Source organism: Oncorhynchus kisutch, linkage group LG6, assembly GCF_002021735.2.
Source record: "Oncorhynchus kisutch isolate 150728-3 linkage group LG6, Okis_V2, whole genome shotgun sequence".
Taxonomy (NCBI): domain Eukaryota; kingdom Metazoa; phylum Chordata; class Actinopteri; order Salmoniformes; family Salmonidae; genus Oncorhynchus; species Oncorhynchus kisutch.
In genome coordinates this window covers 40,245,848-40,272,621 of record NC_034179.2, presented here as the reverse complement: position 1 = coordinate 40,272,621, position 26,774 = coordinate 40,245,848, and the positions used below count along the sequence as shown (strand labels likewise).

General features: G+C 42.6%; 1 protein-coding gene across 15 annotated transcripts in view; it reads left to right on the top strand.

Annotated features, from left to right (window-relative positions):
• LOC109892854 (neural cell adhesion molecule 1) overlaps nt 1-26,774 on the top strand; it is a 291,531-nt gene that overhangs the window by 241,125 nt on the left and 23,632 nt on the right. For 4 of the 15 annotated variants that reach the window (XM_020485678.2, XM_031826755.1, XM_020485683.2 and 1 more), the window contains 5 exons: nt 1,571-1,755; nt 7,081-7,177; nt 8,147-8,314; nt 12,605-12,730; nt 23,563-23,565. In XM_020485678.2, coding sequence (XP_020341267.2) covers nt 1,571-1,755; nt 7,081-7,177; nt 8,147-8,314; nt 12,605-12,730; nt 23,563-23,565 — 579 coding nt within the window. Of the gene's footprint in view, nt 1-1,570; nt 1,756-7,080; nt 7,178-8,146; nt 8,315-12,604; nt 12,731-14,879; nt 14,895-15,335; nt 15,372-19,152; nt 19,201-23,562; nt 23,566-26,774 lie in introns of all 15 variants that reach the window. The other 11 variants (XM_020485679.2, XM_020485680.2, XM_020485684.2 and 8 more) reach the window with 4 other exon arrangements.

Genomic DNA, 26,774 nt, shown 5'->3' with positions numbered 1-26,774 from the left:
AACATTGATTGACAATAAATTTCACATGCTGTTGTGCAAATGGAATAGACAACAGGTGGAAATTATAGGCAATTAGCAAGACACCCCCAATAAAGGAGTGGTTCTGCAGGTGGTGACCACAGACCACTTCTCAGTTCCTATGCTTCCTGGCTGATGTTTTGGTCACTTTTGAATGTTGGCGGTGCTTTCACTCTAGTGGTAGCATGAGACGGAGTCTACAACCCACAGCTGCACTGGCTCAGGTAGTGCAGCTCATCCAGGATGACACATCAATGCGAGCTGTGGCAAGAAGGTTTGCTGTGTCTGTCAGCGTAGTGTCCAGAGCATGGAGGCGCTACCAGGAGACAGGCCAGTACATCAGGAGATGTGGAGGAGGCCGTAGGAGGGCAACAACCCAGCAGCAGGACCGCTACCTCCACCTTTGTGCAAGGAGGAGCAGGAGGAGCACTGCCAGAGCCCTGCAAAATGACCTCCAGCAGGCCACAAATGTGCATGTGTCTGCTCAAACGGTCAGAAACAGACTCCATGAGGGTGGTATGAGGGCCCGACGTCCACAGGTGGGGGTTGTGCTTACAGCCCAACACCGTGCAGGATGTTTGGCATTTGCCAGAGAACACCAAGATTGGCAAATTCGCCACTGGCGCCCTGTGCTCTTCAGAGATGAAAGCAGGTTCACACTGAGCACGTGACAGACGTGACAGAGTCTGGAGACGCCGTGGAGAACGTTCTGCTGCCTGCAACATCCTCCAGCATGGCCAGTTTGGCGGTGGGTCAGTCATGGTGTGGGGTGGCATTTCTTTGGGGGGCCGCACAGCCCTCCATGTGCTCGCCAGAGGTAGCCTGACTGCCATTAGGTACCGAGATGAGATCCTCAGACCCCTTGTGAGACCATATGCTGGTGCGGTTGGCCCTGGGTTCCTCCTAATGCAAGACAATGCTAGACCTCACGTGGCTGGAGTGTGTCAGAAGTTCCTGCAAGAGGAAGGCATTGATGCTATGGACTGGCCCGCCCGTTCCCCAGACCTGAATCCAATTGAGCACATCTGGGACATCATGTCTCACTCCATCCACCAACGCCACGTTGCACCACAGACTGTCCAGGAGTTGGCGGATGCTTTAGTCCAGGTCTGGGAGGAGATCCCTCAGGAGACCATCCGCCACCTCATCAGGAGCATGCCCAGTCATTGTAGGGAGGTCATACAGGCATGTGGAGGCCACACACACTACTGAGCCTCATTTTGACTTGTTTTAAGGACATTACATCAAAGTTGGATCCGACTGTAGTGTGGTTTTCCACTTTAATTTTGAGTGTGACTCCAAATCCAGACCTCCATGGGTTGATAAATTTGATTTCCATTGATCATTTTTGTGTGATTTTGTTGTCAGCACATTCAACTATGTAAAGAAAATAGTATTTAATAAGAATATTTCATTCATTCAGATCTAGGATGTGTTATTTTAGTGTTCCCTTTATTTTTTTGAGCAGTGTATTATAGTATTCATTATAGTGTTTTAGCTATGTACAGATGTCTAGTGCAGACATAACATGCCCCTCCCCCTGTTGTTGCAGATGCTCCCAAGATCCAGGGCTCGGTGACGGTATACACCTGGGAAGGGAACGCAGCCAACATCAGCTGTGAGGTGCTGGCTCATCCGGGAGCCTCAGTGGTGTGGTTCAGAGATGGCCAGCAGCTGTCTAGCACTAACACCACCAACGTCAAGATCTACAACACACCAGCTGTCAGCTACCTCGAGGTATGGTACAATAGGGATATGAGGGCCCCAAAACTGTGTGTACAGTATGTGATGAATGATATCACATTTTTAAGAATGCACTCCATACAATGTAATGCCAAACATTGCCTGGTTCCTGCATAGCATGCATGGCTAAAACAAACGAGACTCCCTTGCAGAACCCTGACATTTCTGCATGCAGTGATTCGGTAACAAGTTTGCTGAAAGCTTCATTTTAGCTGTAATCCAACCAAAGTAGAGTACCCATTTAACATACTGAAACTTCCTAATGATACCAGGGAGTAATTGACTGCTCAAGTTGAGACGTGCTTAGGCTGACCAATTAAGTATGACAGTAATGTTATCTCGCAATTAACTGTCAGTGAAATGATAGCACACGGATGTTATATCACCATAATACACCGTGGCTATTTTGTGTCAAGGTCCCTGGAGAGAGAATAATTGTTGATGGCATAATTCTTTCTGAGGTACTTTAGAGACGCTTTTATGTAACGTGAAATACAATAATACAACTGGATTTATACTGGTATGTTGTTTTTTCCTGAACCATTTTGGTCTAAGTGCCTTTCTCAAGTTAAATAAAGGTTCAATTAAAAAAATAAAAATATCATAAATAAGTGCCTTTCTCAAGGACTGTAGTTGCAGTTAGAGCGTTGGAACCGGAAGGTTGCTGGATCGAATCCCTGAGCTGACAAGGTAAAAATCTGTCATTTTGCCCCTGAGCAAGGCAGTTAACCCACTGTTCCCCGGGCGCTGAAGACGTGGATGTCAATTAAGGCAGCCCCCCACCTCTCTGATTCAGAGGGTGGGTTAAATGCGGAAGACACGTTTCAGTTGAATATATTCAGCTGGACAACTGACTAGGTACCCCCCTTTCCCTTTCCTCCTGAGATAGACAACTACCTGTTGGTTTATACAATTACCAGATGTTAAAACACAATTCACCTAAGGCAAGCTCAAACTGGGTAACGCCAGCAGCACGTATGTGACCACATTTCCCAGTTGAGACTTATGTACCATTTCCAATATTGGCTTTTCTGTACACTTTACAAAAGTACAGACTCCGAGCCTCAAACGGGTATATCATACACTGCAGTTGGGTGGAAAATGGAACAAGGGATAGATGGCCTTATCATCCCCAGGCACACCTGGCTACATAATCATCTGGTTAAGTGGAGTCTTTTGTTTAAACATGTAGCAAGCTAGCTAAACAAGTTCATGAACCATAATCCCAACCCATACAGTTTAGCAATACAAATGGATTTCTGACAAAATGAGATACGATTTATAATGTTAGCTGGCATTAGATACCAAGCAACTAACAGTAGCTAGCTAGTTAGGTTTAATGTTGGCCAAAACTGTTGATCTTCCTTTCTTCCCCATCACTGTCATCAGAAAACTCTGCTTTGTCTGGTTCAATTACAGTTGTTCAGTGACATTGCTATTATCTTTTCAAAAAATCTGCGGGAGACTGCTGATCAGGGAAGCCCCCAATTATGTTATAGACCAGGGGTCTCCAACCTTTTCTGGCATGAGAGCTACTTGAATACATTTCTCTTTAAAACATATTTTATAGCTTTCAAATAGGCACATTCTCCTCTTCTCTGGGTCCTAGGTGTACAAGCGATGTGTTTTCTGTCAATATACCTGGTAAAATAATGGTTAATAAACAACTAAGGGGCCCTATCAAATTATCTTTTGTATTTTCCAGAATTTAGTTTTCTGTTTAATTTTTCCTGGCTTAAATTATTTTGGTTTTGACTCTCAATATTACAATTATTCATAGAGAAACAACAAAAAATGGGTCCATGTCAATGCTTAAATCACATCAGAAGACCAATTTTGAGGTCTAAACAAAAAAAACGAAGAAAAATATTCCCATTAATGACACATTTAGAAAGAGAGGAATGTGTCAGTCTAGGGACGTTTCAGCCTACTGCTGCAGCACGTCATGGCAGAATTTGCAAAATGATGACCACCCAATTGATACAAATAATCATGATATCTTTCTGTCATGTAAGCCCCCTTTGCAGTTAACATTTAATTGAGAAGGTTTTTGCAGAAAGTCTTTCTGTCTACCCACAAGATGTTTATCATTACTAGCATTCCTAACTGACTACATACTGAGTGATAGACAAATGCGCACACAAAACAGACAGACCTGCTGGATATTAATTGGCAGATTTGTTAAGTTTGGCTTTTTAAGGCAATAGTGGCTAACCAGGTGTGGGGTAATGCCAATGTGGCTTTGTTTGGATAGTAGCCAGGAGCTTGTTTAAGAAAGTTTGCAATGGGACACATGTAGAAAATGCATGTACTTTCAGAATTGCTTGGCGAGCCACTCATATGTGAGCTGCTAACTACTGGTAGCTTGCGATCTACCTGTTGGAGACCCCTGCTGTCAAGTGTCAGTGTGCAGCGGTGAGGACGGAGTCAGGCGCAGGACACAGAACTGAGTAAAATAACGTACTTTACTCGAAAAGAAACAACCATACAATTCCACACAGGGAAAACACACCATAACACAGAAGTCTACTAACACTCAACAAGGAACAATCACGCACAAAACATATTGGGAACCAGAGGGTTAAATAGGGTAAATAATTATAACGTAATGGGAACCAGGTGTGTACAATCAAGACAAAACAAATAGAAAAAGAAAAAGAAACGTAGATCAGTGGCAGCTAGAAAGCCGGTGACGAAGACCGCCGAACGCCGCCCGAACAAGGAGAGGCACCAACTTCAGCAGAAGTCGTGACACCTGCCTGTTATAGACAGTAGCCTGTGGCATAGTAAAACAATCAGAACCCATCTCTCAGCATGACCAGCCCCTCCATTATCTTAGCCATTCAAGACTAGCCAGGAAGGATCCTTAGTTTCTCTGTGAGAAAAAAACTAGGCTCTTAATTTTAAAAAACATTTATTTACAGATCACCTACAAGTTGATTATTAAGGCACATGAAAGTTCGCTTTTTTTTTTACATCTCACTTGAGAGCTCCAGAAACACATTGTTACCCTTACACAAAAAACGAATGTCAAAATCTAATTTTCACATGTTGTATTTAAATGTCACGTATTTTTAATTTAGAGTTCACCACACATGTGAATTGCTGTTTCACATGTTAAGAACTTTCACATGTGAAAATCAGATATGCAGTTTCATATGTGTAATTTGCAGTTTCACATGTAAAGAACATCCACAAGTGAAAACTCATGTGAAAATCTCACTTTCACATGTGGAATTGCAGGTTCACATGTTTTGGTGAAATAGTGTTATTCTCCTCACATGTGAAGAGGTAGTGTTAACATATTGCTGTAGCAATGCAATTGCTATTTGTAATGTAATTCTGTTAAGGTAACTTAACCTACCTGAGTATAATAATTCAAGTGTGTTAAAAATGATTATTTTGTATTTCTGAGCCATCCATTCGGATGTGTTACTGCTGCAAGCGCACACCTCTCTTCATACATTGGTCAGTAACTGTTGGAAGCTCAGTAAAAAGAACAGAAAAGCGAAGGCTATGTGTTTCCCTATTTATCCTTTTTAACATGTAAGAATTTGTGCTGTCAGTTAATCCAATTAACTCAAGTTAGTGCACACATTTTTTTTTTGCGTATTGTCTGAAAGTGTTCAAAATACACTGAAAACATCCAACATACATAATCTATACAAGTAGAAACAACAATGCGATGACAAAACAAGTTGACTTTAGGGTTAAAGAAAGTGTGCTTGTCAATTTACCAGATTTTGCTAATTGTTACTTTGGACAAAATCAAAACGGCAATATTCTTGTAATGCTTTTTGTATTAAATTAAATAGAAATTACAGCTCAGTTTGAGCAAATTATACATTCGTGATTAATCACAGCAAATCCTGCGATAAACTAGATTACATTTGAATCGTTTAACAGCCCTAGTTGACATTAAAATGTGAAAAAGCTTGTGAAAGTTTAGCGGACATGCGTCAGTCATGGTTGCTCATGGTTGCTCATATAAAGATAAAATAAAAAATAAATAAAATGGTAATGTGATGAGGTAGCCCTGCCTGCAACTTAAACATTAGTGTTGGCCCTCTTGGGCGGGTGGTCAAGACATTGGCACAGAGAAGACTGAGACAGATATTTCACTGGAAGTATAAATGTGAGGCATCCACTTACTACCAAATATCATAGTGAGAGGATGCCCGGCAGTGGTAGAAGATGGATTTTGACTGACATTCTGCAAGTTTTCTCATCGATGAAACATTTGATCTCAATACAAGCTTTGTAGAGAGAGCATCGCTGCGAAGGTGGAGTCATGCGTCCTTCGAAACATGACCCGCCTAACCGCGCTCATGACACCTGCCAGCTTAACTCATGAACCAGCCGCACCAATGTGTCGGAGGAAACACCATTCAACTGATTCCCGGCCACGGCCGTTTGTTTGCACAGCCCGGGAAATGAACCCAGGTCTGTAGTAATGCCCCTAGCATTGCATGCGATGCAGTGCCTTAGACTGCTGCGCCACTCTAGAGGCTCTCAATACAGTTTTTTTTATTCCCAAAACTAAAATCTGCTATGAACAGATTGGACTAAATTGCGTTGTTTAGGAGTGCAAAGGCAAATTGAGTTATTGCACACTTCACGGAGTAGGTGTTCTCTAACGGGCAGATGCATGCTAAAACGGGACAATAGGATCTCACTAGCTCATGCTTTGTTCTGCCCACCACCTTGCTTGTTCTGCCCACTATGACTCATCTGTTCCTATTGGAAACGACAGGCTGTGGTCGATCTTGGTTAAGTTATAAAAATCTTTGACAGTGGCGTCTGCCGTGGGAGACCCGGGTCCTAATCTCGGCATTTATAAAAGCACACGTGAAACTTGTTGGGAAACCACAGTCAATGGTTGCGTCCCAAATTGCACCCTATCCCCTATATAGTTCACTACTCTTGACCAGAGCCCAAGATTCTAAGTAGAGCTTTATAATGAGAATAGGGTGCCATTTGGTACGCAAGCATTGAGTCTGTTCCCAGGACCTGGGTGGACACAGTCAGCATGCATAACCTTCTGTGCGGAATCTCAGGCAGTGAGTGTGCCCGTTCAAAAGTGGGTTTCATGCCCAGTGTCCCCTGAACCTAGAACGCTCTCTGTGGCAAAGAGGCCTGTATGACCCGCTGGCACATTTACCTTAAGATGCCTGGTTAATGGTGCCACCAGAGGGGCCCACTGCCCCTGTTACTCAATCATTTTCGAGCAAGACGTCCGCCAGCGGTGATCCTCAGTAATCAACAAGACCATCTGGGGTAAATCAGATCATTGAAGGAAAAAACATAATCTTCTTCCAGGTCACCCCAGATTCCCAGAATGACTTTGGAAGCTACAACTGCACAGCTACCAACATGATCGGAGCAGAGTCCAAGGAGTTCCTCCTGATCCCAGCAGGTCAGTCAACAGGGCTTACTCTGTGATACTGTACACTGATTTCCCTTATTCAGATGATTCATATGTATTCATTAAAAAACATTTGATACTGTATAGCTGAACAAATATGGCAATAGAAAGTTTGTATTTTAGTTAAATGGAAGGTGCATATAGTACAGCCACACAGTGTCGTTAGCACACCTTAAGCAGCTTCAACCAATTATTTCTGGAACAGTTCAGAAGTTTGGTCTCGATTTTACTTCCGAAACCACAAGTATTTCTGTGTCAGTTTCATACATCACATCTGGAGGTCAACATAGGGCTTTTAGTTTCAAGATCAGTTACTTTGCAGTTGTTAAAGGTGAAATGCAATTGTGATTTAAAAACATAATGGGTGTAATTTCCAGGGCGTTTACAAAGACATTTTGGCGTTAAGTACACATTTAAGGCTGCTATTTTGGTGGACTATAAAGCAGTACAGACGTCAAGGGTAGTTGGACAAGCGTTATTTTATTCATCTGCAACACAGTGGTGACTGCCACTTTAACACATTTGTTAGTGAAGTGGCACTGTGCTTGTGACTGCACCAATGGAAGAACCATTCTTACCTTTTTTAAAGCTAGTTGTGAAAAGATATGGCAGATTTGGCTGTTACAATTGTTTCCCTGTATCCAGTGTCAGTAAACCATGTGTGTCTCAGAATATCACCCCAACATGTTCTTGCCAATATAATTTGGAAGATGTCATTTGGAATTCCCTTGCAGTTGGGACATCATTTCACATGTAGCACCCGTTGCCTGTAGTATCATGGGACTTCCAAAACCTTAAAACCGTGATTGGCTGATCTCTTCATATATGGCCTTTTGACTGGATGAATCCGGGCACATTTCTCTTTATATGATTGGTTGAATCCTTGAGTCTGATTGGCTGCACATCCCATGGGTCTCGAGGGCCAGGATTTAACCTGTATGTCTCTGTGGTGTTGTGTAGATGTGCCGTCGGCACCCGCCATCGAGCGAGTGGAGCCCTTCTCCAGCACCGCCGTTGTGGAGTTTGAGGAGCCCGATGCCAGCGGCGGCGTTGTCATCCTCAAGTACCGGGCAGAGTGGCGCATGCAGGGTGAAGACTGGACCGGCAGGGAGTACGATGCAGAGGAGGGTGAGTTGTACACACACACACACACACATACAGACACACACACAGACAGACACACTGAGCAGCCCACCACAAAATGACATTGCCAGTAGGACTCCAAGTAGACTAGTTTATGCCAGATGGTTGAAATGTGAACGTCAGCCTTCAGTTCTGAATAAGGCCCGTTTGTTGAAACATAACCTAGTGTCAGAGCATTATTAATACCTTTCATATTGAGTCTTTGCCAGTGTTTTCTTGGAAGAGACAAATCCATCTCAATGGGATAAATAACATGTAAATAAAATATCAAAACCTATGTGAGATGTTGGGGTTGATATTAGAATTTAATTGTCAGCACAGTGTTTCAGCCGAAATGACGACAAACACAAAGATGCACTAAATAACAAATCTGTCAGGGGCTGACAGGCCCTCCTTCCTGTCGAGTATATGTGGCACGGTGTCTATCTGTTGGTCTGTCTGTCTTATCCATGCTCACATGGGATATGTCAGCAGATTGTTGACAAGCTGTTCTGTCAGCCTTGAGCCCAGCCTGACACACGCACACACACACACACAGGACTCCCTTCTAGCACAGAAGCACACACACTTAAAACAACTTGGTTCACACATAAGTTACTGCAATTCTGCAGATACACACATAACGCCATGCCAGCACACACGGTGTAAGGCCTGCCGACGAATGCACGCAGATATCAAATAAAATCAAAGTTTATTTGTCACGTGCGCCGAATACAACAAGTAGACCTTACAGTGAAATGCTTACCTACAGGCTAACCAATAGTGCAAAAAAAGGTATTAGGTGAACAATAGGTAAGTAAAGAAATAAAACAACAGTAAAAAGACAGGCTATATAGAGTAGCGAGGCTACATACATACACCAGTTAGTCAGGCTGTTTGAGGTAGCATGTAGATATGGTTAAAGTGACTATGCATACTGGATATGATAAACAGGGAGTAGCAGTAGCGTAAAAGACGGGTTGGTGGATGGCGGGACACAATGCATATAGCCCGGTTAGCCAATGTGCGGGAGCACTGGTTGGTCGGCCCAATTGAGGTAGTATGTACATGAATGTATAGTTAAAGTGAGTGTGCATATATGATAAACAGAGAGTAGCAGCAGTGTAAAAGAGGGGTTGTTGGGGGTGGGGGGAGCACAATGCAAATAGTCCGGGTAGCCATTTGATTACCTGTTCAGGAGTCTTATGGCTTGGGGATAAAAACTGTTGAGAAGCTTTTTTGTCCTAGACTTGGCACTCCGGTACCGCTTGCCATGCGGTAGTAGAGAGAACAGTCTATGACTGGGGTGGTTGAGGTCTTTGACAATTTTTAGGGCTTTCCTCTGACACCGCCTGGTGTATAGGTCCTGAATGGCCGGCAGCTTAGCCCCAGTGATGTACTGGGCCATACGCACTACCCTCTGTAGTGCCTGGCGGTCAGAGGCCGAGCAATTGCCGTACCAGGCAGTGATGCAACCAGTGATGCTCTCAATGTTGCAGCTGTAGAACCTTTTGAGGATCTCAGGACCCATGCCAAATCTTTTTAGTTTCCTGAGGGGGAATAGGCTTTGTCGTGCCCACTTCACAACGGTTTTGGTGTGTTTGGACCATTCTAATTTGTTGTTGATGTGGACACCAAGGAACTTGAAGCGCTCAACCTGCTTCACTACTGCCCTGTTGATGAGAATGGGGGCGTGCTCGGTCCTCCTTACCTGTAGTCCACAATTATCTCCTTTGTCTTGGTTACGTTGAAGGATAGGTTGATATTCTGGCACCACCCGGCCAGGTCTCTGACCTCCTCCCTAATAGCTGTCTCGTCGTTGTCGGTGATCAGGCCCACCACTGTTGTGTCGTCTGCTAACTTAATGATGATGTTGGAGTCGTGCCTGGCCAGGGAGTACAAGAGGGGACTGAGCACACACCCCTGGGGAGCTCCAGTGTTGAGGATCAGCGTGGCAGATGTGTTGCTACCTACCCTCACCACCTGGTGGCTGCCCATCAGAAAGTCCAGGATCCAGTTGCAGAGGGAGGTGTTTAGTCCCAGGATCCTTAGCTTAGTGATTAGATTTGAGGGCACTATGGTGTTGAACGCTGAGCTGTAGTCAATGAATAGCATTCTCACATAAGTGCTCCTTTTGTTGAGGTGGGAAAGGGCAGTTTGTAGTGCAATAGAGATCGCATCATCTGTGGATCTGTTTGGGCGGTATGCAAAATGGAGTGGGTCTAGGGTTTCTGGGATAATGGTGTTGATGTGAGCCATTACCAGCCTTTCAAAGCACTTCATGGCTACAGACTTGAGTGCTACGGGTCTGTAGTCATTTAGGCAGGTTGCCTTTGTGTTCTTGGGCACAGGGACTGGTATTACAGACTCAATCAGGGACATGATGAAAATGTCAGTGAAGACATCTACCAGTTGGTCAGCACATGCCTGGAGCACACGTCCTGGTAATCCGTCTGGCCACGCAGCCTTGTGTATGTTGACCTGTTTTTAAGGTCTTATTCACGCCGGCTACGGAGAGCGTGATCACACAGTCGTCCGGAACAGCTGATGCTCTCATGCATGCCTCAGTGTTGCTTGCCTCGAAGCGAGTATAGAAGTGATTTAGCTCGTCTGGTAGGCTTGTGTCACTGGGCAGCTTGCAGCTGTGCTTCCCTTTGTAGTCTGTAATAGTTTGCAAGCACTGCCACATAAGACGAGCGTCAGAGGCAGGTGTAGTATGATTCAATCTTAGCCCTGTATTGACGCTTTGCCTGTTTGATGGTTCGTCGCAGGGCATAGCAGGATTTCTTGTAAGCTTCCGGGTTAGATTCCCGCAACTTGAAAGCGGCAGCTCTACCCTTTAGCTCAGTGTGAATGTTGCCTTTAATCCATGGCTTCTGGTTGGGGTATGTACGTACAGTCACTGTGGGGACGACGTCCTTGATGCACTTATTGATAAAGCCAGTGTACTCCTCAATGCCATTGGAAGAATCCCGGAACATGTTCCAGTCTGTGATAGCTAAACAGTCCTGTAGTTTAGCATCTGCTTCATCTGACCACTTTTTTTTATTGACCGAGTCACTGGTGCTTCCTGCTTTCATTTTTACTTGTAAGCAGAAATCAGGAGGATAGAGTTGTGGTCGGATTTACCAAATGGAGGGCGAGGGAGAGCTTTGTACACGTCTCTGTGTGTGGAGTACAGGCAATCTATAATTTTTTTCCCCTCTCGTTGCACATTTAACATGTTGATAGAAATTTGGTAGAACTGATTTAAGTTTCCCTGCATTAAAGTCTCCGGCCACTAGGAACGCCGCCTCTGGGTGAGTGGTTTCCTGTTTGCTTATTTCCTTATGTAGCTGGCTGAGTGCGGTCTTAGTGCCAGCATTTGTTTGTGGTGGTAAAGCCACGAAAGTATAGCTGAAAACTCTCTAGGCGAGTAGTGTGGCCTACAATATACTCTACTTCAGGCGAGCAAAATCTAGACACTTCCTTAGATTTCGTGCACCAGCTGTTGTTTACAAATATGCACAGACCGCCCCCCCTCGTCTTACCGGATTGTGCTGTTCTATCGTGCCGGGTCAGCGTATGTCCTGCTAAGTGAATCTCTATGTCGTCATTCAGCCACGATTCAATGAAACATAGGATATTACAGTTTTTGATGTCCCGTTGGTAGGATATTCGTGATTGTACCTCGTCTAATTTATTGTCCAATGATTGCACGTTGGTGAGTAGTATTGACGGTAACTGCAGCTTTTCCACTCGCCTTCTCCGGGTCCTCACGAGGCATCGGCTCTTTGACCTCTGTACCTGCTTTGCTTCCTCTTGCAAAAATCGGGGATGTCGGCCCTGTCGGGTGTTTGGAGAATGTCCTGCTTGTTGTGGAAAAAAATCTACTCATGGACTTGAAAATACACACATACACACACAGAAACAAACATAACCAACCTCAACATATGACTTTCTCGCACACCCTCGCCCCCACACACACAGGGTCAAGCAATACACCTCCCCACACACTCACTCAAACAAACGAGGACGAGCCTCCACGCTCGCTCATACACAAGAAACAGTCATGCCATCACACCTCCTCTCCGCTCACAATCTTCTCCACCACACTGCCTTGCTCCTGGAAAGAGAGGAGATCAAAATAACAGCCAGCACTCTGTCCTGTCCTCTGCTCTTTTTAGCACAGGCCCTACCATCGCATTACTCTTCCTAGACCCATCCAAGACATGGGTTTCATCCGCCAGCCGGGTGACTGGGTCCGTGATGAGTAGCTTTAATGGAGCTTTCTAAAAACCCTTTTTCCTCCAACAGGCCTGAGCATGATCACCATCGTTGGCCTGAAGCCCGAGACCTTCTATGAGGTCAAGATGTCCGCCATCAACGGCAAGGGCGAGGGCGAGAGCAGCCCTCCCCAGAACTTCAAGACTGAGCCAGTCCGTAAGTGCCTCCCTCCTTTCCTGTTCCCTCCTGCTCCCTCCCTTCTTCCCTGTCCCTCCTGCAGAGCGATAGCACTCACCTGACTGTAATGCTTTTCCTCCCCATCACCACCTAGTGCAGTCTAGCCATCCAGCCACGACCACCCCAAGCCCCCTGCGCCAAAAGTAATGCATCCCCCTTCCGATCTCTCTGATAGACCAGCCACTCCACTCCGGGGATGCATTGCCAACTGACCCCAGACTGCGTGTCTGTTTGCATGGAAGGGTTGGGGAAGGAGGGCTAGGGACCTAGTGCTTCATATAATGGAGGGTGAAAGGGGGGTGCAATCCTAGTTTCTGTACCCCCCTCCCCACACACACACACACACACACACTGCTCCTTGTGACCATAGTGTCTGTGTGTTTGTCACGGTTCTTCATGAGGACAACTGAAGTTATCAGAGCATAATCCTTTGTCATTTTGAGATTTTCTCTCGACAGATATTTGATGGATCAATGAATGCTACTACCTAATAATTGATTGAAAGGAGTTTTGTGTGAACATCACTTTGAAGCATCACTTACTACACAACCATCACTGAAGCATCACTCCTGGAAATTCTTAAACTTCTAAAGCATAGTGAATTTGGAATAAAACCATACATTATACATTTGCCAATATAATGGAATATCGTATGGAATAATGGTATCTTCAGATAAGTCAGCACTGAGGGTTTGTTATTCTGAATCTCAGATGCCGTCACGAGTAAGAAGAGGTTGTTTCTGCACATTCTCACTTCGGAAAAATCCAAAAGTCAGGCAGTGAAAATATTGTTATACTTCTAGAGTAGCACGGGCATAGTGAGAGACAAATGTACTTCCTGATTAGTTTATAATTGCTCCTCTTTTTGGCTGTTTTATTAAGGCCACTTTACACAAATTAAGTAAGTGGAAAAAACTTGGAAGAGCTGCTTAATGAAATAGCATAATATTAATCTGGCGAGATTCACACACTGCGATAGCCATCCCAAAACACAGGTGCTGAAGGAATTAGAGAGTTGGAATGGAATAGCCACCCCATCTTTTCTCTTCTCCCTCCTAGTTTGCCAGTCATGCTGATTGAAGTTGCTGTGCTGGCTAGTTATAAAGGTTTATTCCGTTCTGATTCAACACATTGTATTTAAGGCATGAATCAGTCTGATTCGGGTTCTGCTTCTTGCCACACTTCCATCTGTGCTTTAAACCTTCTGCTTCTGCAGCAGTCACCCTTAGCTGCCACTTGGATTTACCCTTTTTTCAGTCTGAAGTCTAGAGGGATGCCTTGTCCTGTTATTACTTCGTAATTTGGAGCATTGAGTACCTTTTTTTTAATCAGATAAACAGTGAATTCATAATGCTCTGGTTGTTTTCTTAGCTTAAAAGTACAGTGACATTATTTTAAGTCTATCCAGGATCCTTAAAGAGCAACTCCCCCACTTTTCAACCTCATATTCATTATCTCCAGAATCAAACCAGTGTTTACATATATGAAAACAGCGTATTTGTTTTGTAGGAGAAAAATAAATATGTTAATATGTTATACCGAATGTCATCATCAAAAGTTTTTTTTTTTTAATTAAGTGATTTTCAAACACTGAGATTCGCGGTGACGTGGGAATCAAGAACAAAACCTCCCTCTGGCTAGAAACCCTTTCCAGATTTTGAAAATCCCTGTTTTTTAAAAACTTTTAATCCTACCCTGTGATTTCACAAATAAGTATTTTTTAGGACCTTTCTTATCTTTTTAACCATAGATCATTGAAACGTGCCATTTTTACAAATGTAAACACTGGTTTGGTGCTGGAGATGAGGAATATGAAATCAAAAAGTGGTGCAGTTGCCCTTTAACATGCCTAATTGATGATAAAGTACATTGATTAGGTATTTTTATTGAGTTCTCTAAATTTAGAATACTTGCTTCTTTTTTTTACTGGTTATATATATATATATATATATATATATATATATATTACAAAAGTGAACTATCCTATTATCACTGTCGGTCATGGTTCATAGTCAATTCTGAAGTGACAGGACAGTCAACTTCTACCATTCTGTTCTCATTGTTTCTATTTCTACTGATTTTGTTATTCATGTTTACCCATCTCTTTTTGTTTACTTTGACTTCTCAGGCTATGCTTTCACAAGTAAGTTCTCATCCCTTTTCTTTGTCTTTGTTTTCATTTCATCCGTTTATTTTAAACATTCATTTCTGAAATCTTTGTAAAAAAATACTGAATTAACTATTGGTGGTAGTAGTAGTGTAGATAAAGTGTTTCCCAACTTCAGTCCTCGAGTACCCCCAACCCCCAAATGTTTGCCCTGGTCAATCCCTCGATGAGTTGAATCAGGTATGTTTTTCCAGTGCTACAACAAGTAAAATGTGTTCTGTTGAGGGTATTCAAGGACTGGAGTTGGGAAACTGGTGTAGATACATTTACTTTCAACAATGGAATTTGGTCTGTTATGTCATTGAATTAAGAATTTATCTGACCATTGCCTCAACCTTTTGATTGGGGCATTTTGGTAGAGTATTTGCCTTCAAGCAAATACTCACGCAATATCTCTTGTCTCGTAAACCTTTCCAGGTGGCATACCATTTCATTACTCTAACGTGGACTCAGGTTTGTCTTAGTTGTTGTAGTTTCTTAACATAGACATTGAATTTATAATAAGTGAGTGACCATGTACCATAGCAATTCCATAGTTCCATAGATCATTTATAGTACTTGCTTCTCCCCTGTGACTTGTCCCCTTTCCCTTTGTACAGTGAACTGATTGACCCCTGATTGACTGCAAATAGTCACGCATCCCTTAGCCAATTGTACATATACGCAGTAATTAGTATGAACATAAGGAGAAATAACAACATGTTGGGAGAGTGTCATTGCTAATACAGTAGCATTTACAAACAAAGGTCTGAGCCGCAATGATGACTCATGGTTAATGCGAAACAATTTTAATGTAACTTGAGAAATCGGCAACAGACAGGATTCAGCCTCGCTTCAGCCTCGGCTGATAGTTTGTTTCCGTTATTAAGGCATCCCTAATTCGCCAGACAATCTGCTTTTCCTCTGGGTTTATAGCATCTCTGTTCAGCCATGACAGTGTGAGGCCCCATTACTGAGAAGCCTATTTTTCCCCTCACAAGACTCTGATACAGAAGGCAGAGAAGCGCAACAAAGACCATATCTCTAAATGATACGGATTCTCTTGGAGGAGATGGATCGCATCATCTGTTTTTGTAGTGGAGGTGAACCCGTCTGGATGGGAGAGGTGATTGGTGGGATAATCGTCCGAACACTCAACACTCACTTAACATTCATCAGGGCCTGCGTGAATAACCAGGAGCCCAGGGATGTCATCAACTTTAGTCTTCTCTATTGCTGTATTCAGTTACTATACTATTTCGAGTGGAAGGGACAACTTGTAAATGTAGTGCAAAGCTGTTGATGTTAAATTACATTTAATTGAGGAATTATTTCAAAGTATTGAGCTAAGTAGATGTATTCTGGTTATACAAGTTAACTCATCTCCTTTAATTAGGTTGTGTGTGCAGGCATGTATGTCATAGTAGGGACTACAAGAAAGGTCCTAGTGAGTGCTCACATGTACATTTGTGTCATGCCATTGTACTAGGTTCCCGTGTGGCTCAGTTGGTAGAGCATGGCGCTTGCAACATCAGGGTTGTGATTTCCATTCCCGCGGTGTACCAGCATGAAAATGTATGCACTCACTCTGGATAAGAGCATCTGCTAAATGGCATAAAACCATTCTACACAGTGTATTCATCAGTTGAGGACAGAAGACAAGTCTTAATTTAGAAATATAGTGACCCAGGTGTCCATATAACCTGCAAAGGGATAGGATGATTCCCTGAGGGCTGACCCAATGCTTGAGGTTGCTGTAACTTACCAGAACCCCAGGACATTTCAACCAAAGAGAGTACAGCTGAGGACCAGGGAGGTGTAGTCATGGGCACCATGTCGAAGACAGAGGACACTATCCCATGTATTGAGGTCCACCTAACAACCTACAAAGGGCAGCACGAATGTCCAAGGTACAGTATCACAGCTGTTTCTGTAGCAAGGCCCCTCCTTGTTGCCATGACCACACTGAGCCTCCGTCCAGCCAAGGCAACAGAGACCCTGTGACCCATGGCAATAGCCCTGAGAACAACATTGTAGGTGGCATGGATGAGGAGCTCTTTAACTCTGTAGGTGGAGTCACCAGTGAGGCAGCCATGGTGATCGAGGCTGAGGTGGTGACGGAAGTTTGGAGACCCCTGAATTCGACTGTTCTAACATCAGCAACCACACTTCAAATTACATGTACAACAGCAGCTACCACACAAAATGCTCCCTACACACTCAGGCTGGGCAAAAGGAGATCACTGGCAGCATAACGAGCAGCAGTCCAGCTGGTGACCTGACGTAATTGGACAGTGAGTACGCCTTTCTAGGGATGTCTCAGCCTCTCTTGGCATTTTTCAACTAATTGGTTTTTCAGAAACACTTCTAACATGATTTAGGTGCCTTGGCTGGGGCACCGCAGAAACTTGGCTATAAATACATTGACTGCCTTTTAGCTATTATGTAATTGCGCAGACATTTTTTTTAATTGGTAATTTTTTCTTGTTCTTTTTTTTGTAATCTTACATCATTTTCGGTATATCCAATTGGTAGATACGACCTTGTCTCATCACTGCAATTCCCCAATGGTCTCGGGAAAGGGGTAGGTCAAGACATGCTGCTTCTAAACCCGGAAGTCTGACGACCGAAGTCAGCTTGCAGGCGCCCACAAGAAGTCGTTAGAGCTCCCCTACCTGACTTGGTCGGGGCTGGGCCAATTGGGACTCCCGGTCACTGCTGGCTGTGGTGCCTCAGCACTGTGATGCTGTGCCTTAGAACTCTGCACCACTCGGGAGGCTATTAAATTGGTTATTATCTAGCTAGCCAAAATGTCCTAATCCCTATTAAAAATTAAAAGGTTAAAAAAAAATCCTTAAGTAATTTTCCCCATTTTCTCAAAACATATCTTCCCTGGAATTTACCACAAATATGTAATTTGCAATATCTGCGCATTGCCAGACAAAGTTGCTGGCCTGCTCATGCAAGACGGATTATCACTCAACTTCTCACCGGTGAAACAACTCTATTGTGAGTTTCTGATTGTACTTCTGTTTCTGAACTGATGAGAGTTTACAGGGAGTCAAGCAGTGTGATGCTTCTTTGCAAAGTCGATGGCTTTTGAGCGGTTCTTGCAAATATCATGTCAAAAGTGGACATGCTTTTTTTCAAAGATTTGTGGAGTGGATTATTGCTTTCTGCAATACTGCACTACTTTCAAATTAAAACGATTCTCCTTTTAAATTGACTGTGTTCTACCAAGCGTTCTGTCAATGTTGCTTTTATCACTTTAGTGTCTTTGTCTGCCATAACATTTCTCACCTCGTGTGTGTATCTAAGGAAGGCCTGACACCCCTGGAACAAAAACTCTGGTTACCTTAGACAGTTCTACCCCCACTTGTGTACAAACAGCCTAGCAAACTAGGCTGATTTGTACACTGATAGTCTATTTTATGGTTCCCTTACACAATATGCTTTTGTCACTAATAACACGATGTCTGTCATACAAGAGAATAGTTTCTAATGTCACTCTTTTCAGCTGACAAACAATGATACATTTTTCATTGAGTCATCATGAGTCTTTGTACAGATCTGTGGTTCTTACAAGGACACCTACCTTGTGGGTAATGAATCGTGATTATCTTGAGAAATCAGCTTAGTTGGAATGAAATTAGTTTGTTGATAAAGTGGGTTCAATTCTATTGATGATTGTCGAACAATGACAAACAGCTATTCTACCTGCTTTAAACAAGCCTTGTGAAAACTCATCTGCCCTTAGGAATTGTGTTGGGAATGTGGGGAAGCCAATTATGTATTTAGAATTTACGGGGCAGTACATGTGCTACCTGCTGGTGTTCCTAATGAAGATAAGAATCATTTTTGGTGTGAAACTTTAGTTTATTGCTGTACAATGTAGATTCCAGCTGATTTTACTGATTTTACTGATAAAAACACAGTAAAATACACGGCTCTACATTCTCAGATAATGGCATGAATAGACCTGTGATATGACATTTTCTTATTATGAATGTGATGTTGTCCCGTACATCATGATTTTAAAGTGCTCTTGTTCGTGAGGTGTTTTATGCTGCTCAGCATAAGCCTTATGTGAAAGTCGAAATTACGCTCTGTGGTGTGTTGGTGCCAGTAGATGACTGATGTGTACCGAGGTGGTGCTCTGCCATCAGAACAGCCAGTCGTCTGTAACACTAACGACTGGCACTGCCCTCTCTGGGCAATCACGGGCACCTCTCACCATGTTTTCACCATCTTGCAGTTTCGTCAGTGACACCAACCTTCATTCCTTCAACAAGTGCAGCCCTTAGTGAGTATGCCGGCAGTATGTGGTGTGTCTCTCTCTCTACCCCCGATGTCCCTCTATGTCTGCTTGGTCTTACCACTGCTTAGTGCTACGTCATCACTCTGTAGAGAGAACCGGTGTAGTGACAAGGAGCTACTGATGTACTGTTATTAGTTAAAGGGATGTGATACAGAGAGACAGTCACTGACTCTGCTCACTGCCTCGATCCTTAGTAGAGTTCCACTGACTAACCTCTGCCTGTGAGAAACAGGTTTCCCCTCTACTGCCTCTACTATTTCCCTCTAATTTCCTTCCAATGAACGCATGTATTCATCAGCAATATTCACACCACTGTGCATTTAGCATCGGCCCCCACAGTTTGCCGTGCGTTTAATTTAGAGTGGAAACTTCCGATTGGGCTTTACAGACATTATTTATTTTTATGTCAAAGCAGTGCAGCATGCAGCGCGCATTTTATTAGGGGATTGATCACTGTAACATTAATGATCACTGCTGCATGTTGTCTGATTAGTCTAAAGAAGGAAGTGACCATCCTTCCATTTAAATAACATCGCCACCATTAGCGTTAGCACACCAAGAGCTTCTCTGCCCTTTAGATATATAGTCTGCTCATTCTATCTCTCTTCCTGTCTGTGTGTCTGTGGCTCCTCTGCTAAGCCAGGTGCAATGTTTGAACACTCTTCTAAGATGTAGGCAGCTCCCTCCCCTTCTCTCTTTCCCCTGGTGGCTATGGTATTGACAGTGACGTCAGGTAACATTCCGGGTGTCCCATGGGTAACCATTACAGCATGCGTTACATATACCTGTCGAGAATAAGGGAGCCTGGTTTGACAGACAGCGAGGCGAGACAGAGATTATTCTGACAGACCGGAGGTTTTTGAAAGAGAACCATTCTGTGATTTAAAAAGAAAAAGGAGGGTGACGGTGTCTGCTGCCTACAATTGGACAATGTTGCCCAGCCATCGGCATGCTGTGCTTTGAAGGATGGCCACAGGGATAATACAATACAGTAAACAACATGAAGATCAGACTGCTTAGGAAAAAAAGACAGCAGTATTTTGATTTGACCAATATTTTAAACAAACTAATGAATGCCAAACTGTAGGGATGTGAATCCGTCCTAACATAACTCCTGTGCTTCATTAAAAGAGAAGGATGGAAAGGGAAAAGGGGAGGGATAAAATAAAAAAAGGCTCAGGTGGTGAAGAACGAGAGGCATGAATAAGCGACTTCCTTTTATACGATAAAGCTATGTTTTCTTGTAGAATTGTACTGAGACTCATGGTTGTTGATGTCACTTACTGATGAGATTATTTTGAATTGACTAGGAAAGTTGTGGTTTGTTGTTTAAATTTTGAAGTTCCCACATGTGTAGGCTTTTCATATGTTTAATGCTCTTAAGAATTTGGATACATACATGTTTGGGAAGGGCAAATCGGGTATCCCTAAAGTATTGTTGGGATAAGCATGGCTGATTTGATTGGCTGAATGCTTTGATGCTGCTATGGGTCAACATTGGGCCCTGGTGTACAGTATAGTTGTGTTCATTGTGTGTGGCTGTGCTATGGGTCTGTCAAATTGCTGTTATCTGTCTAATGTAGAAAATCTAAGGATACCTGAGGAACTATTTTGTAGGTCATGTGCCAAGTATATTTCTAGGCTAACCAATATACATCATATAACAGCTCTAATATAACAGTGCTCTATTAGTTACTCATTTGATTTTGACTCACTTGTAGAATATTAAATTGTAGTGCATATACAGTGCATTCGGAATGTATGCTATGAGACTCAAAATGTAGCTATGGTGCATCCTGTTTCCATTAATCATCCATTAATCATCCTTGAGATGTTTCTTCAACTTGATTGGAGTCCACCTGTGGTAAATTCAATTGATTGGACATGATTTGGAAAGGCACACACCAGTCTATATAAGGTCTCACAGTTGACAGTGCATGTCAGAGCAAAAACCAAGCCATGAGGTCAAAGGAATTGTCCGTAGAGCTCCGAGACAGGTTTGTGTCAAAGCACAGATCTGGAGAAGGGCATCTAATATTTCTGCAGCATTGAAGGTCCCCAAGAACACAGTTACCTCCATTTTTAAATGGAAGAAGTTTGGAACCAGCAAGACTCTTCCTAGAGCTGGCCTCCTGGCCAATCGGGGGAGAAAGGCTTTGGTCAGGGAGGTGACCAAGAACCTGATGGTCACTCTGACAGAGCTCCAGAGTTCCTCTGTGGAGATGGGAGAACCTTACAGAAGGACAACCTTCTCTGCAGCACTCTACCAATCAGGCCTTTATGGTAGAGTGGCCAGATGGAAGCCACTTCTCATTAAAAGGTACATGACTGCCCGCTTGGAGTTTGCCAAAAGGCAACTAAAGACTCTCAGACCATGAGAAACAAGATTCTCTGGTCTTATGAAACCAAGATTGAACTCTTTGGCCTGAATGCCAACCTTCATGTCTGGAGGAAACCTGGCACCATCCCTACGGTGAAGCATGGTGTTGGCAGCATTATGCTGTGGGGATGTTTTTCAGCGGCAGGGACTGGGAGACTATTCAGGTTTGAGGGAAAGATGACTGGAGCAAAGTACAGAGAGATCCTTGATGAAAACCTGCTCCATAGCACTCAGGACCTCCGATTGGGGTGAAGGTTCACCTTCCAACAGGACAACGACCTGAAGCACACAGCCAAGACAACGCATGAGTGGCTTCGGGTCTGAATGTCCTTGAGTGGCAAAGTCAGAACCCGGACTTGAACCTGATCAAACATCTCTGGAGAGATCTGAAAATAGCTGTGCGGCGACACTCCCTATCCAACCTGGCAGAGTTTTAGAGGATCTGCAGAGAAGAATGGGAGAAACTCGCCAAATACAGGTTGCCAAGCTTGTAGCGGCATACCCACGAAGACTTGAGGCTGTAATCGCTGCCAAAGGTGCTTCAACAAAGTACTGAGTAAAGGGTTTTCATTTTTTAACTTTTTATTAATTTGTAAACATTTCTAAACCAGTTTTTCCTTTGTCATTGTGGGGTATTTTGTGTAGATTGATGAAGGGGAAAAAAACTATTTCATCCATTTTAAAATAAGGCTGTAACGTAACAAAATGTGGAAAAAGTCAAGGGGTCTGAATACTTTCCGAATGCACTGTAAGGTCTATGTAAATCATATTAAAAGATTCAGTCATTTATCAATACTGATTGCCTTCATGTGTGATTAGTATTCTAGCTGGCTAAATGTGAAATATGACATGAGGAATTTGCCCTAAAGGCTTCAGGTGTGTTTCCATGTGCATACGTTAAATGTATTTGACACCAGCTAATCGGAGTAAGTATGTTTTATGTCTAGTGGTGTGTTTAGAATTCATAAAATGAAGTTCAGAGTCCACTCTGTGTTTCTGTAATTCATGTTTCTTTCCTCTATAAACATATTAAGCATAATATCTTAAAGTATGGGAATTTATACTATGGTATGGGTTTACACTGCATTCTCATACGTCGTGACCATATCTTTTGACAATATGGCCTTAGATACAGTATGCAATTGTACAATGTGTGACTGAATGTCAAATGTGTCCCAAATACTTTAACCCTCCCCCCCCCCAATGCTTCATGTGGTCATACAGTAGTTGTCATACTGGCATACCATATTTCATTGCGCATGTAACATTTTACAATGTGCTTTGTCAATCAGTATTGTTAATACTGCAGAGTTTCCTCTGTTTTTCTTTTCTTTTACACAACTGTCTTGGTTGGAGCCAAAATGTTCAATTTATACAGACCACAGGGCTGTATGAAGATCCTTTATGGTCAAGAGCCAAAGTATAAGCGACAGTCTTATACAAAGCCACTATTTTTTGTGTGTAGAAATAGTATCGAACTGATTTTCGCATTAATTCCAGTCCAGAGGAAATACTGTTTCAAAGAAAGATGCATGAGGCAATTTTAGACAAATAGCATTTCATGGAATTGGTATCCAGTCAAATTTGTGCATATATGAGTGAACTTATTTCTGGTCATGACATCTTTTGAATACACTAAAAACCTGCACTTGCAATCCTGAAATGCTTCATGTATCTAATTGCTGTACATGTTTTCTATGCCTATTTGATGTGCAAAGTAGTTCTGTTCTGAACGTATGTATTTATTTTGTCATGTTTCTGTTTTGAATCATTTTGTCTTTAACATTCTTATTATTTTGTTCCTTACCCATGTTTACATCATTTTTAAAATGTTTTGTATTTTCCATGTGACCCCCCCCCCCCCCTCCTTCCACTTTTCTTTCAACCAATCATGTGCGTGCGTATCATATGACTATGTCATGTGGCTCTTGCATGGTGCTGATGATGTCGTCTTCGCTGGTGAACAGAAGGTAATTTTTTTTGTTCTGTTTGGTCCGATTCATATTATAGCAATAAGAAGCAGTGGAAAATTAGATATGGATTCAAGCTTAGATACGCTACTTTGATAGCCATTAAACACATTTTTTTGTGCATTCTACCTACCTCCAACCATATTAACACAATTACATGCAGATGTGTGTGCTTACTTGGTTACCCACTAACAGAGGTATAATTCACGTTTTTTTTCTGAGAGGTGCAGAGTATTGTAATGAAACCGTCAGGGAGCAGGTTTCGAACCCTCTACATTCTAGTCCGAAGTCCAGCACATTATGGGGCGGCAGCGTAGCCTAGTGGTTAGAGTGTTGGACTAGTAACTGAAAGGTTGCAAGTTCAAATCCCTGAGCTGACAAGGTACAAATCTGTCGTTCTGCCCCTGAACAGGCAGTTAACCCACTGTTCCTAGGCTGTCATTGAAAATAAGTATTTGTTCTTAACTGACTTGCCTAGTTAAATAAAGGTAAAATAAATTGACTGTACCCCAAAAGCATGCTCAAGTGGGCAGAGTTGATATTTGCTCTTACACTACTCCCTCCTTTCAAAGAGCGCTAGCTTGCGACTCTAAATCTTATAGGCCAAGCACACACACTGTCATGGATACAAGGTCCGATCACTTCTGTCACCAATGTAATGAACTGGTAGGGATCAGGTCTCGAACCAGAGTCGATATCCTCTTTTACCCCAAGGTCGTTACAGTATATTTCCCTCATTTCTATAGCTATGTCACATATTAGATATGTTATATAGATAGCTATCAGTAAGCATTACATAATGTATTTGGAAATAAGTAAAGGGTTGACCTCTAACCGGATATCTTTTTTTATAGTACGTTCTTTGGGGTGCCTAAGGTGCCATTACTACCTCCTATGGCTATCATGTGCAAACAGAACATGTTTTTTAAAATGTACTTTTTTGTTGCCAAATCACATCATCTCAATAGCAGCGTTGAAACCATCGCCTTTAGCAACTGCATCGCACGCTCATTGAATTGTGTTTACCTGGAATGACGTATTCATCCTTGGAGTTAACTCCTTTTCAGACTGTCTCCCAGAATGCTTTTCTGAACTGACTATCATTGGTAATCACTCCACATTACTGCATGCATGTTCACTCCTCTTTCCTTCAACTCCTTTGTTTTCTTTACTGTCTCACCAGACAGAAAGGTCTGGCCTTTCTGCATGTCTGTCCCGTCTGTGTTTGTCTTCCAGAGTGCCTCGATGTTATTCACATGTATTGATATTGACTGAAAAATGACAGTCCCATTTACAATTCATGAGTCCTTAAAAACTCATCTGGTGTGACAAACTTTTCATTGCATTTGGGCACAGCAAACCAATAAGCTCATTGGTTCACACATGCAGGGATGTCTTTAAAGGGCTGAAAAAAGTGAATGATTCGTGCGATACAGTACAGGAAGGTAGCTCCAAGTTTTATTTACACATCATTTCCTTGCTATCCATGTCAGTTTAGAGTAAAGGATCTGACACATCAAACATTTGTCTGATGTAACATTCAGAAATTGCTAAGTATACATACACTACTGTGTAGACAAACTTAGAGTAATATTACTGTACAATATTTACATCAGGTTTAACTAGATAAGACAACTTTTGGGGAGACCAATGGAAAGTTGAGTTATTGTTGCATCAGATGAAAATGGGAACGATCATGGGACTGTCACAAATTGATGTATCGAAATATACCCAAATCACTACATATTGAATAAAAGCGGTGTTTGCATGATAGAGCATGTTTTTGTTAATATCTCTAATTCACATAACCCTAATGGCGCTTCTTTCTTCTTAACATTTGATAATTCCTCACCTAACTGGGAATGACGCTCACGACTGGATAAACTCCCTATATACCTCCCTGTACATGCCACCGTTTTGACGGGTTTTTCTTATCACTAACTCTGTTTATATCAAATCATGCTTACTCCAATACTTTTGAATCCAATGCATTTGAGGAGAATTTAATCAGATAATCACCTGAGATCAAGATCAAGTGCCTTCACGCATGTCTGATTGACTAATTGTGTAATCACCACTGAAGTGAATGCTTGAAGTGTCATTAATTAACAAGATTCAACGTCAATTTAAATTTAGAATACAACTGTAAACATTTTTAAAAAACAGTTCAACTGCAGACATGATCTTTTATACATTTTATGAATGATTGAACATTTTAGAAAATTAAAGACGGTACTTACCTTTTCAGGTCCAAGGTAGAGGATAAATAGGAGCAGACACTGATATTATATTATATTATCCAATCATAGGATTCCATCAGGGACGCCAAGTCAGGGAGCTTTAGGCCAAGATCCAATGGATAACGTGAGCAAAAGTGGAGCAGGTTTCATCTGTCTGTCTCTCACCCTATTATTGCTTATCGTTCTTAACTAATTTTGGCTGAAGTCAAAGGAGGTGATCCAAACAGTCTTCCAGGCCGGAGTATAGGTGAAAGTCCAACATTAATATTCCCTGCTGCACTTCCATGGATTACTTTCAGAATGCCTGGCAGGATTGCTGTTGTCTGCTGCTCTTTCACTGCCCTCTGTGGGAATAACCTGCTCTCAGAGTTCATTGGTGGATAAATATCATCAGGGTGATCAAGGGCAACAATGATCCCTCAAGCATGGCAGTGAGCTTCAAAGCTTGTACCCAGTGTGACTGAAGGTCAGGGCGTCAGGCTGCAACATTTCAGAAAAAAACTAAATCGGGACAGTAAATAATCTCCTTTGATCTCAGCCAAAAACAAACAAATCAGTGTGCATTGCAGATGTGCTATAGCAGCAGCCATTTGAAACCTGATACCACCTTTTGGGGCAGTTAGTGATGGTGTGTAGTAGAATACTGGAGCTGTATGTAACATGCTGTGTTCTGCTAATTATTTTATAGCATATTCACACTGCTAACTGTGTGTAACCAATGTTCCCATGATTAATGAGTTCTGGTGATTAGAGTCTCCTCCCTACACCCTCTGTGACTGAGGTGTCATGGCTGTAAATTTGAACACTAACATCATTAGACACCGACACACTCAAAAGGCAAACACACACATATGATGTAACACACCGACCCTCCCCTCCCAACGGACCATGATAATGTTATTAAATGTAATAGAGTAACATGTCCAATCAAGACGAGGAGGCTAATTAGCCTGTTCCCTTTTGTCTGGA